A 13,206-nucleotide genomic window follows, 5' to 3' on the forward strand; every position below is an offset into this window, starting at 1 on the left:
TTCTTTGCAATGTTTTTCTCTTAACTACATCAGATTAAATTTGTGGGGTTTAGGAAAGGATGGATCTTCCTTACCAATTCAGAGAACAGTTTCATCAGGATGACTGTAACCTAAGCTCTTCCAGACAGGAGAAATGCTATTTGTTCAATAAAGTTGTCTCTTATACATGTGTGCTTATGGTTCTGTATAAATAATAGCTTAGCATTAGTACTTATGGAAGAATTTCTGCATAAATGAATGGACTCCACACTAATTTAATAGGGAAATTAAACACTTCCAGTAAAGTCAGTGTTTGTGGAAAGTGCTTCCCTTGCTGATCTAAACAATGCTTTATAATGTCCTGGAAGGTTGACAAGGGGCCTACTCTGAGGTATGTGGATTCAGTCTATTTAGCCCAGAGCCATCCTCCCTAGCAAATGGTTTTGTGTACTTGCTTCTGAAAAAAACTGTTGTTGGAGCATTTGTAAAGGTCCCCTCCAATTACTGTCTGGACTGCTGTCCGGTATTGCTCCTTACTAAACCAGCTGAATATTGGTATTAATATCTACATGGGAACGTCCCCATCAGCGAGCCCCGTTATATACTTGGAACCTATAATATGTGTCTCAACTTCACCATTTCCTGAAAGGCCTGCTCCAATCACTGTTCGGCATTTCTTCTCACTGTTGCACGATGTGGCTCCAGTTAATTGGCCTCTCCTGAAATTTGCCTGTCTCCTTTTCTAAAGCACAATCCCCCTCTCGTGGTAGAACTGTATTTGAGAACAGGTTCGTGACGAGGAAAGTTGTTCGCTTCAGGCTGAATCATACTGTTGCAGCAGTTCTGTGTTATACTGATTGACTTTGAGTAGATGTCACTTTTACATTATCTGAATAGTGTGATATTGAGAAAATCCCTCTCAACATGGATGAAGGAATGAGACACCAGGGATCATTGTTTTTATGACCAATTATGGTAGAAAAGAAGTAGTCTGAAGAAAAGGTTCATTACTATAAATAAATCAAATGGAGTATTAAAAGGACCCCATTCTCTGTACCCTGTGTCCAGCTGTTCACTGCATCCATTGAAATGCTAATCCAGAATTTCCAAATCCTCTTTATTTTAGCACTTCCCATCTGAGTGTCCTGCTTTACAAACAGTAATGAAATGAACCTATCTCTGTGCAGTTACTATTTATTTGTATTACAGGAGAGACTAGAGGCCCCAGTTGAGATCAAGGCTCCATTGCTCAGGCACAGTAAATACACATACAAAGTGGCTGCCCCCAAAAGCTTACAATCTAAATAGAAAAGACAGACCATTATTTCCTTTATTCAGATGGGAGGTCCAGGGAGATCAAGGAGTGAAATCCTGGATCTGTTGTAATCAACCAGAGTTTTGCCATTGACTTCAACAGGGTCAGGACTTTACCCTAAACTGTTTACTCATGGTCTACACAGAAGTCTGTGGCACAGCTGGGAATTGAACTCAGACCTCCTGTATCCCTGCCTAGTGCCTTAATAATCAGACTATCCTTTCTCACCAAAGAGAAATTCAGCTGGCTAAATATTGACGAGCGCAGAGATTGTGACTTCCCGAAGCTCACTCACTAATTCACTTGCAGAGCCAGTAAAAAAGCCCATATCTCCTGCCTGTTGGTCCAGTGTTTTCAATGCTTGACTGTGCTCCGTCTCTGACGACAACCTGTTTTGTGGCCATAAGAAAAGAATTAAGAGTTGATTGCATAAAGTGAAGGAAATAAAAATAACCTGGGCTCCCAAGAAAGATTGCATCGTGTAAGGTTTCTGCAAGCTATGCAAAAAGTTATACCTATAGAATCATAGGACTGGAAGGGTCCTCGAGAGGTCATCTAGTCCAGTCCCCTGCACTCATTGCAGGACAAAGGATTATACCTATGTGCAGCTTTGTGCAAGAGATACTCAGTCCTTTAAAGGAGAATCCTATGTCATGTACCATTGAAATCATACTTGAGTTTTATTATTATTTAAAAGTCCAGGTGTTGCTATCAAACAGGAGTGAAAATAAATATGGGAGGAAACAGCATTTCAAACAACCTCCTAGTAAGCAAATCACTAAACAGCCTTGGGGAATGTCCACCAAACTCTGAGGGAAGACAGACACATTACCAGGTGCCTCTGGGTAAAGAAATTTGCTTCCAGAGCTTAACATCAGGCACCTGTGACTTTAAGCTATGCCCGGGGTAATGTCAATGGTGAGTTGATTGTGCCATCAAGAAAGGACACTTCATTCAACCCTCATCCTCATTGCTCATTATACATTGTAAAACCTACATTTGCATAAATGATTTCAGGGAAAATAATTCTCTTATTCTCAGGATAAAATTTCAGAATGTTAAGTAAAGGCAAATGAGCTCCTTAATTTGTGTGCTGTGTTACCAGAGATAGCATCTCACTAAAGGAGAACCATATGGCCCTATGAATGTATGCATCTGGGAATTCTACTATATTCATTGCAATGGCTTTACCATAAATGATGTTGCCTCGGGCAACCCAGGGGCATGTGACATTCATAGGGGGTTAAGAAGATAGAGGCAGTACTACCCAAGCCCCTCTAGTGGCAATTAATGAAGGTTATCTTCATATTTTTTGACAGAGGAATAGAAGCTGAATAGCAGTATGTTTAATAATAGGAAGCATGTTTGTTTTGCATATAGTTGGCTTACTTAAAGTGGATTGGTGGGAGTCATAGAAAGGATTAGGTGAAAGCACAAAATGCTGTGTGGTACATTAAAGGCATGTTGGTTTATTAAGTGCCGTGACTTTTTTGTTTCCCCTTTAAGAAAGAATAGAAATCAGAGCAGCTTTCCTCTATAAAGCTGTTGAGGGAATTAAAGAAATTGCTCAGAGAATGAGGTATATTTGAAATGAGGAAGTGGTGTTTATGGACTTGTGTCAGGAGCAGAGATCATAAGCTTTATATGAGAATTCCTTGCAGCCAAGGAAACTTTATACCGGTACTATCTTATTGGCTGAAAAAGCTTAAAAGCAATTTTAAAAGGTCAAATATATAAATGGATGCTAGTCCCTTAAAATGAGACTAGATCTTCAGTTCTGTATGCACTTGTAACATGTAAGTGCCGGCATTCCTCTACATTTTATTCTGAAAATCCCTTTTGGCCACTTCAGTGCCTACAAAAATCTATCTGACACATTTCTGGTTCATTATAATGATTATCCTCTCAGAGCAATATTGAAAAACACCACAGTTTAAATACGTAACCCACATGAACACATTAAACTAGGATTCAGAGATGCTGCAGCTTTAACTCAGCAAGAAAAAGAGAAGCTCAACTCATTTAAATGGGGGCGGGGAAGAGAGAGAGAGAGAGAGGTGAGTGGACATAAAATAAAGCAAAGCCAAAACACATTGGAACGGCACGTGTGTGACTAGAACAACGAAAGTACCCAAAGCCTATGGGACACAGGAAGTTAAAACGCCATTTGGTACCAGAGATGAAAAGCACTAATGGAAGGGAAGCCTAAAGGTAGCAATGCGAGCTAGAAAACCTACACAGAAACTAAACGAGGATAATAGACAAAATGGGGACAACTAGTAACACTATTCTCAAAACATAAAAGGGCAAATTCAACCATGGTGGAAGTCCATTGATTTCAATAGATTGATACCAGCAATGAATATGGCCCGACGGATCACATTCTAAGGTCACATAAATTACCCCTTGGACATAAATCAGTCAAAATATGCTAATAAATGACAATTTAGTCTGGCTTTTTTTTTCCAGAGGGCAGAATGAAATCTAGATTGAGAAATGAGCCATCACTTTGCACCTAGGCCTCAATTCTGCGAGTGCTCAGAAACTGGCAGGATCAAACCCTTAAGGCCTGTACCAAAGCGCCATTGAAGCCATGAGCCTTGCACTGATTTCAGTGGGCTTTGGAAAAGGTCCTTATAGAGACTGCAATCAAAAACAGCTTCTCTTTAACTCCTGTTACTTTGACACTGAATATACTTGGTGCCCCAGACTTTCAGGCGCAGGCCAACAGGCTGGTGTGGGAGTGAGAGGGAACCATTCCTCCTGGGTAACAATGTATTTTCTATGGTTCTCCTAGAAGGATCATTGTTTTCAGAGGCTGGTGACCTCAGCAGAACCTTCTGCAGCCGGAGTGCTGTTGTATTCTTCCTATTCCTTTAACAATTGCTTCCTTCTGCCTCTTTCCAGTGCGTCTACTAGCACAAACAAGAACCAATAAAGAAACTAAACCAAAAGTGCAGAAAAACACTTTTATCAGCTTGTGTCTCTAGTGATGAGGTACCCTCCCAGCAAATGCTAGGGAGCACATCTAATCTTTGCAGTAAATTAAGGGACACCAACAGAGAATTTCACAAAATAATTTTTTTATGATTGATAGCAGATTGCATTTCATTTTATATACTTCTGGGTCAGTGGTTCTTAACTGTTTCTAACTTATTATTTATTGACAATTTCAAGAGAGGAATTGAAGTATAAGAAGAGAGGAAATCCTAACAATCACTGAATGAAAAATATAGTGCCTGCAGTGGGAAAGTATTGTCCGCCACTTCTCTTACAACACAATTACCTATCATTGCCCTCTTCTCCTGAACCTCTATTTATCTGTATAACTAAGCAATTTGGAGGCTGTTCTGCCTGAGTGTTAGCAAACCATTTAGCTCATAGCGTGGGGTCTACCATGAGAGCTGGGTGAAACTTTTTATGCACCACCTTTTTGTGCAAAAAAAAATGCAGATTCAGGTCAACCAAAACAACTAGCAAATTCAGGTCAATTTCAGTGAATTCTTGTGGTAAAAAACAAATTTGTTTTGTAAACATCTAAATATTTCAATTCAGTGACTCCTCAAACCAATGGGGTTGGAGGATGCTGAGCTCCATAGTGAAGGCACTCAGCATCTCAATCACAACCATTGTCTGTAGCTGTGCTTTCCACTGAAATACCCACAGGCTGTGGTAGGAGGAGGTTTAAAAACCCTCTACAGGGGAAAATGCCTGTTTCTAATGATCAACACCAACATTGACTGTTGAGGGCACCTCTTACATGCTTGCTCTGCCATGACATCATTTGTTTGGGAAGAATAAGTCATTCAGAGGGGAGGTAAAACTGAAGGGTTAATAGTCAGGATTGACAGGTAAAAGGGACTATGAATGATCAGACCAGTATATAGCAGTCCAAAATAGAAGGAACAGAAAGAAACAGATTATGTAATAGGGGGAAACATTATTTATGATGTTTATTATATAATATTAATACCTAACACTAGTGTAATGCTTTTCATTGTGCATATCAGAATGCTTTACATACAGGGAAAATAGCAGCTTGCAGATGCAGAAATTGAGGCACCGAGACTGACTCTGCATCCCAGATTAAGTGAGGCAGCACCAGGACTAACTCCACCAGAGAGGTCCTTTGGGGCCATCTGCCTGTCCCAAGTCATCACCCTTCTTGCAGCCAGGAGGATTCTAGAGCGAATGGCCCAGGATAGAAGACTATGGAGATCTGTTGTTGGCGGCCCATACCCCGGTTGGGGTGACGGGCATGAATGAATGAATGAATGAATGCACCAGGACTAAAACCCAAGTCTCCTGGCTCCCAGTCCTTTGCCTATGACTTCTATCACTGATCTCCATTCTGTCACTTTTTATTTTCATTCTGGAATTGGGCATTGAAATATATCTTCAGAAAGCAGAGGAAATGTAAATTCCCTTAAAAATGTAAAACTTAAGAAATATAAAAAGGAGGGGGGCAGTATAGATCTCCTAACATACATACATTCTGCATTATTATTTATCAAAATTAAAATACAGGTACAGCTGCCATGTGTTCTGTACTTGCTGACTTCCCTATATACCCTATAGTTCCCTATATACCCTATAGTTGAGAGAGAGAGAGACACACACACAAAAATATAATCAGTGTTGCATTGACTAAATGATACTTAGGTCCAGATCCAAAGCCCATTAAAAGCACTGGGAGTCTTTCCATTGACTTCAATGAACTTTGAATCAGGACCGAAGTGGGTTTTCTGTCTGTGTAGGAACACCACCTCCACAAATGACAGTAGCTATCTTGGCAGAGGCTTTCTTTTTCACTGACGTAGCTGTGTCTACACACTGGGAGCTAGATCGACAGAGTTCCATCAGTCAGGTGTGTGGATTCTTTTCATACTGCCGACCAAGGTACAGTGCTTAATTTGTGCCAGGCTTGCCAGGGCTGAGCCCTGGCACCTTTAGGCTTAGCAGTTCATAGCCCTGACACCTATGGGTTTGCTGCATCAGTTATGAATATAAAAACATTTCTTGAGTCTCCGCACCTAATAGCTTGAGCTCCGGCACCTCTTTCATTACAAATTAAGCACTGCCAAGGTAGCTCCGTCAACCTAACTTTTAAGAATAGACCAGGCCTTAAACATGCTCACTTCTACACCTGTGAGCAATCCAGTTCGTTACACACTGGGAGTGGTCTCACTAAAAAGTTAGGCATGTGTATTAGACTTTACAAGATCAGGACCTAAAACACTTAAAGGAAATTCATTCTGTTCAGTTTATTATTATCCAACAAAATGAAGACGACGACACCCCCAGACAGAAGTCAATTTATTGTATCATATTTTAAAACGTAACTGCTTCCACTGAATCAATTGGCCACTAAGCCTGCTAGGGAATTGATACTGTATCGACAGCATAACGGCCAAGCAGCAACGTTGCGTAATAAATGTTTACATGTCATCAAGTCTGCAAATACTCAGTAGCTTCTGTGTGACAGAATCTTCCTCTAATTGTAATTTGTCTCAATTTTTCCATTACTTGTTCTCATTTTCTAGCTTTGCTCACCGACAAACCTCCAAAACCATTGTTCCCCGTGGAGAACCAGCCAAGTGTCATAGATGTCCAGCTGGGTAAGTCCCCTTCTGGGAATAATAGAGCCTAAATATCAGTTCTGGTAACAGATGGGAAAAATTGAAAGGTTTATTGCCACTGTTATTACATGCAAATCAATTTGCTGCTTCTCATTTTATAATGGTAGAATTTACTGCAACAGCAGTTTAAAGAAATAAGTTTGTGTAGCTTCAAGGAATGGCAATACTAATTGGTACCCTGAGTATTAAATATGCAGGGCTGCCATTCTTCTGAGTGTGTGATTGATAAATTAATGGATGCCTTCATTGGTGCCTACACTGGTCAGTCAATGATCACCGTGCATAGGAGACAAATATTTTAATAAAATACAGGATGGTGATCCTTTAAAAGATAAAGGGAAAGAATGCATTGTTTATTGACAAGGTTCTTTGATGAAAACCTTTGTATTCTTTTGTCTGTCTCTCCTGCTAGCCTGAATGTGTCTGAATCTTAATCAGCCACAGACACTTGCGGTAACAGGAAGAAACTTTATAAGACAGTTCTGCAAAGTGACCTTTTTGAGAGTAGTTAGCTGTGGGCCACATTGTTGCTGTGGGTAATAGTGGGATTTTGAGGTTCTGGTAGAAGTCTTGTCAGGTTGGAAACATTCCTTGTGTTGAGGTATGGAATTGCAAATACTGTTGAGGATTGAAGTGTGTGGGTTTAAGTTATAAAAGAAGCATTTGTTGTGACAGACTGTTGGCCTCATCATGCTTAAATTGAGTTATTTGCCTGACTCTGCTCTGGCTCTAGGTTTACACTGGAACCAGACCACTGAATCCTGATTTACACAATTATAAATGGAAGTAGGATCTTGGTTTGAGATTGTTAGATTGTGTTGCACAGATACCAGTGTGACGGGGCCATACGTTTTTAATGTAAACCTACTGTTCTACGTCCCAGTTCAGTAAAGTTAACTTCAGGCTTGTGCTTAAGTGCATCCCTTTTCCACAAAACACTTAAGCATGTGTTTAAGTCCCATTGAATGGAACTTAGGTCCTTGAATTGGACTGTCTGTTAAGTTGTGGACAATAATGTGAATCGTTTATGACCTGAGTTTATCTTAAAAATTAGCTTTCAACAGTTTGTAAGGATTGCTAGAGAGAAGGCAACAGTGAATTCTGCCTAAAGTACCCAGGGCCAAATCCTGCCCTCAGATATGGATACTCCAATGATCTTAATTTGGATTTGTGTGCATGTGTCTGATGATAGAATTAGCTCCTTAGTGATGAAAACAAACACATACACGCACACAGGTCCAAAGGGCATCATCCAAAACTCACTCTAATCACTGTCAGCTGAACGCTAATTCAGTTCCATTAATTACGCTCATAGATTTTACTTTTTTGAAAAAAAATAGAATTAATGAATCCTTCAAGGTTAGTGAACTGTCCCCAAGTACATCAGTGAAACAAAGTAATATAAAACATGCACATCCTTGTTTCCTATACTCTTATTGGATCTTCCTTTCTAACCTCAATTCCCCCCACCTCATCTTACATATCTAGCCCCTGCAGAATATTTCTTTGACCGGTTCCCCATACGAAACTATTTTTTTCTGCTAGTAAAAAGTGTTGATACAAAAAAATCTCCTACCCCTGGGAGATATGTTGCAGTAATAGGATTTCAGAATATCTCTAGAGGGAAATAAAAGTCCTTGCATTTTTTTGTCCCACAGTATAATCCATTAGTTGTCCCCTAGGATCTAGGAATTTACATGCAGCACTTTCTTGCTGACTCAGTGATACGTTTAGTTATTGTTTCTAAACTTTCATAATATGCTGAAAGATTAATGTTTACAAGGTAACAGTACCCTAAATATAGTTCTAAAGCACTGAGTGGCGTTCTTCCAGCTGTACCCACCTTGATTTAAAAGGCAAGGAGCTGGGAGTAGAGAATTCTCAGTGAGGGGTCCAGAGTTTCAGAACCTACCTCCCCCCCCTCCCCCCACCACACACACACACACACTCTCTCTCTCTCTCTCTCTCTCTCTCTCTCTCTCTCTCTCGGTGTGGAAGGGTTTGTTGACCTTCAGAGCACAACACATTTTTCTCTATACCACAGAGCGTGAAAGAGGCATTGGGAGGAGAGTTCTGGTGAGAGTTGTGGACAGGGGTGAGGTAGCTGCTGGTTTTAATTTGTTTATTTGCCTGTCTTAAAATGTTGCCTGCATGTACCAACAGTGTGTGTTCTAATATATTTTTATTAGAAATCAACATAAATATTCTATTCAAAATCATCCTAATTTTACAATGTCAATAATCCCGGGAGATTAACCTGTGCATCCATTTTGTGTATGTCCTTTAAATAGTCAGGCAAATATTAAAATGCTACTACATACCAAAGAAACTACATTCATTCCATTAACTTGGCCACTTTAATAGACCAATTTAGCTTTCCATTGCCAAATGAATCTTTAGTTGTCTTCTCTTTGTAGGCCCAGGAGAATAGCAGTTAATATTTCCTATATCCAACATTTACACATGATTTAATGATAGTATCCCTATAAATCTCAACATTTACACAGGATTTTTTAAGAGCAGTTAGTAGCCTGACCACAGTCAACATTTTATGTGACCTAATTGCCAACTTCAGTATTCACCTATTAGCTTTCTCTACTATAAGAAGATTCAAATGAAAGTGGGTTTGCATTGTTCTTATTGACAATAGATAAAAGAGTTCCTTCAGGCTTCAAATAAGCACCAGAGCATGTCTTGTTTCTTCTTAAGGTGTGTGATTCTTTTTTTCTTTTTCCATGCTTTGGAATTTAACAAGATCAAAACGGCCCTGTCAAGTTCCGATGGAAGCAGAAACTACAAATTGCTACCCACTTGTTTTCTCTGTTTGTCTCTGCTGGGGAGAGCAAGCAAGACAGAGAGATGACAAGAGGACCAGAGAGCATCACAGAGGACTAGTGTGATAGTTGAAAACAATTTAATTATCCAAGACACTTTGCTAAACCAGACAATAATTTCAGCCTTGGTCAAAACTAGAAGGGAAGTACAATAGATTGATTTAACTGCTTGCTTTGCTTGCTCATTTTCATCCAGAATGTTTTATTTTAATATTCATAAGCATTATGGGTTTTGAAAGGATTTGTGAATCACAATCTCATTATAGAATATGCAGCAGACTTAACCTTCTATACATTGACGTTATATTTTAAAGATTAGTTCTTCAAATACTTGAGTTTCCTCTAATAGTCTTAACTGTTTCCTAATGAAGATCATTCAAGGCTTTCCAATAGTTTAAAGCTAAATGTTAAAGCTGGCAGAATATTTGTTCAAGATTTTTGAACAAATATATATTCATCCTTATGTCAGATGACTAGTCCTTCAATCAATTGAATCTGGCCATATGTCCTGTATTTCTCAGGAGACGGTATGGCCTTGTAGCTTCTGCAGATGATTAGGAATCAAAAAAATGTTCCCGCTCTACCAGTGATTTGATAGTGCCCTTGGTCAAGTGACATAACTCCTGTCAGACATAATGTTCTGACCTGGAAAATGTGTTAATACCTCTTGGAGGATTCTGAGGATAAAGTTGGTAATGTGCTTTAAGATTCTTGCTTTCTACACTGCGCATTTACTTCTGCCGCAAAATATGGCTGCTTCTTTGTTAGACCTTAGTTAGCCTAAATTGTCCACTACTTGTTGCAGAATTCCTAGTGTATTTTTAAAAATCAAAACAGGGAGATTTGTACACCTCAAAGCTTCGGGTTCTGATTCAATCGGTTTTAAAGATCTGAATATGACTGTTCAGACCATCGGAATAAAAAGCCACTTCTTCTGGAAGCAGGGCAGGATAGATTTGTCATTTTCTAAATGTGTGACTGTGGTGACTGTAAGTGAAGCATGCCGTGCTATCAATCTTGTGACAAACTGTTGGTACATTACTTTGCTAATTGTATTTCAACATTATTTCCCTCTTCCCCTGTCCTATGGAACTTTGTTTACTGGCTCAACATGCTGAGACTATGAATCTGAAGATCATCCTCACTGCATCAATTCTAGGCAGCCAGATGACTTTGAGCTAGGAGCCAGATCAGGCAAGAGAACCTCTGAACCTCTCAGGCAGTACAAAGAACTACGATCCGCCTGTAGTGAGACAGTGGAGAATTCCCCCAGTATGGGGGTGAGAGAGTCTTAAGACGCATAAAACTAGCCTAGTGGGCTGGCGCATGCACCCTGACGTAGGGGGCATATAAAGGGTGTGTTCAGAGAAGGGGTGAAGCACAGCTGTGCTCTAATTCTCTGTTAGACAATGGCCCCAAAGGGGCCATGCTAGCTAGGTTATAATAGAGCAGCTCCTAGACTCATCTAACTACCGCTGGGGCTGATGCCTGACAATTAGAGCTGGATGAATAATTGATTTTTCTGTTTCAGGCAGCAAACTGCAAAATCAGAAAAAAATATTCACATTGGTAAATGCTTTGGAATTCATCAGCAATGTCTGCTTTGGACCCAAAGCCAGTGCAACCATTTAGGTGACTGAGGCGGTCGCCTAGGGTGCTAGGATTTGCGGGGCGCCATTTTCTTCTGCTGCGACCGCGGCAGCCAGATCTTCGGCTGCCCCGGTCGCCGCCGGAATTTAGGCGGAGGGAGCTGGGGCAGGGGAGTGCGGGGAGGGCCGCCTGCAGCAAGTAAGGGGTGGGGCGTGGCACCTAAGCCTGGGAGGCGGGAGAAGTGAAGCAGCGACGGCGTGCTCAGGGTGGAGGCGGGGCAGGGGTGAGCTGGGGCGGGGGTGCCTCAGGGCAGAGGGTGGGGGCTGGGGAGCTGCCGCAGGGGGGCGCCTTGGGGCAGAGGGGGAGAGCTGCCGTGGGGGGGCACCTCAGGGCCTGAGCATGGTTGGGGAAAGGGTGTAAGGTGGAAGTTTCATCTAGGGCGCAAAACATCCTTGCACTGGCCCTGTTTGGATCAGCAAACCGTGTGTCTGTGTGTGTAGCCCATGCCTTAAACCTTTAGCCCAGTAGGTGAGATCTGTGTGTCTAACTCTTGCTTTCTAATCTTTACCCCAGCAGTTAGGGCAGTTGCCTGGGATGTGGGAGACCCAGGTGTGAATCTCTACTCCAGAGCAGGGACTGGAACTCAGATTTTCCCCCTGCCAGGTGAGCATCTTAACCTGCAGGGTATAGGCCATTTTTGGATAGGCTGCTCTCCGTTTCTTCTGTTTAAGCTGTTAAATAAACCATTTGTCTGAAAAAGTTCACCCAGCTCTGCTCAGAATTATATATTTCTTAGAGGAGCTAAAGATCAGAAAATGTCACATGCCAACAGAACTAGAGATTTTCTGTGCTGTTCATTCCTTGGCCTTTATTACAATTAATTTTAGGTAAAATCTCCTCTTTATGGATATTTAGTTAGGATTAGGTGTAATTGAAATGAATGTTTGCATGTCAATGTGTATAGTAATTGAATCCATCATTTATGTATCATCTGGTTTTAAAAATATATATTTGCTTTGACCTCAGAAACATAGTAAAAAAGGGTGACATAAGCATTACTTTAAAAAGGGCAAATTTCTCGGTTAATTCATTTTCCAAACAAGGGAAGTGTCAAGGGATTTACCTTGCCAGGGTTCATGATAGTTTTCTTGTTTTCAGAGGTATTGAGAAAAACACCTTCTATTTGAGCATTCTCATTTTTTACTGCCTAGCTGTTGAGAAAATGTTTTCCTCTGTAAGCTGTAGCTGTGAAATATCCTGGGACTGTTAAGCAGATCAATCAAGGACACTGTAAAATAAGTGAAAGGGAACATGCAAAGATATGGTAACTGATAAGAGATGTGGGAATCAGGTAGAGATTGTAAAATAATAATTAAAACTCACATTTACTTGAAGCTCTGATTGGGAGGAGCTCTATAGGATAGCAAAATTTATGCACATGCTGACATGTAAAATAAGATTATGCTAAATTTACTGTCCAAGGTCCTGAATTTTATTTTAGACCTTTTTTCATTATAAATTTCTGTGAGCGCTTCCAAGGATGTTAATTTTATGCAAAAAGCTGCCGATTGAAGAACAGTAGCAATGGGTTGTCATTTGTCTAATGTTTACCTTATTACCAGTTAACTGACAAAGTCTTCATTCAATTGACTTTTAAGGATGGGAGTATTGAGAAGAGTCTTGATGCAATATGACGGTGTTTCCTAAACAAAAAATAATATAGAAATCCTAAACTTTAAAACAATCAATTGGAAAGATGAGTTTTCAAGAGGAGTATGTGTGTGAAATATAAATGCACCAAAAAACTACATTAAAAGACTATTAAGGTTGCAAAGTCAAACACTGAAAG

The 13,206-nt window shown here is 40.4% G+C and overlaps 1 protein-coding gene across 5 annotated transcripts in view; it reads left to right on the forward strand.

Moving 5' to 3' along the window:
* IL1RAPL2 (interleukin 1 receptor accessory protein like 2) overlaps window positions 1-13,206 on the forward strand; it is a 548,503-nt gene that overhangs the window by 398,148 nt on the left and 137,149 nt on the right. For 4 of the 5 annotated variants that reach the window (XM_039489758.1, XM_039489757.1, XM_039489760.1 and 1 more), the window contains exon 6: window positions 6,838-6,912. The exons of the other annotated variant lie outside the window; for it this stretch is intronic. In XM_039489758.1, coding sequence (XP_039345692.1) covers window positions 6,838-6,912 — 75 coding nt within the window. The remainder of the gene's footprint in view (window positions 1-6,837; window positions 6,913-13,206) is intronic. 5 annotated transcript variants of the gene reach the window in all.

Source organism: Mauremys reevesii, linkage group 9 (genome assembly GCF_016161935.1).
Source record: "Mauremys reevesii isolate NIE-2019 linkage group 9, ASM1616193v1, whole genome shotgun sequence".
NCBI classification, from domain to species: domain Eukaryota; kingdom Metazoa; phylum Chordata; order Testudines; family Geoemydidae; genus Mauremys; species Mauremys reevesii.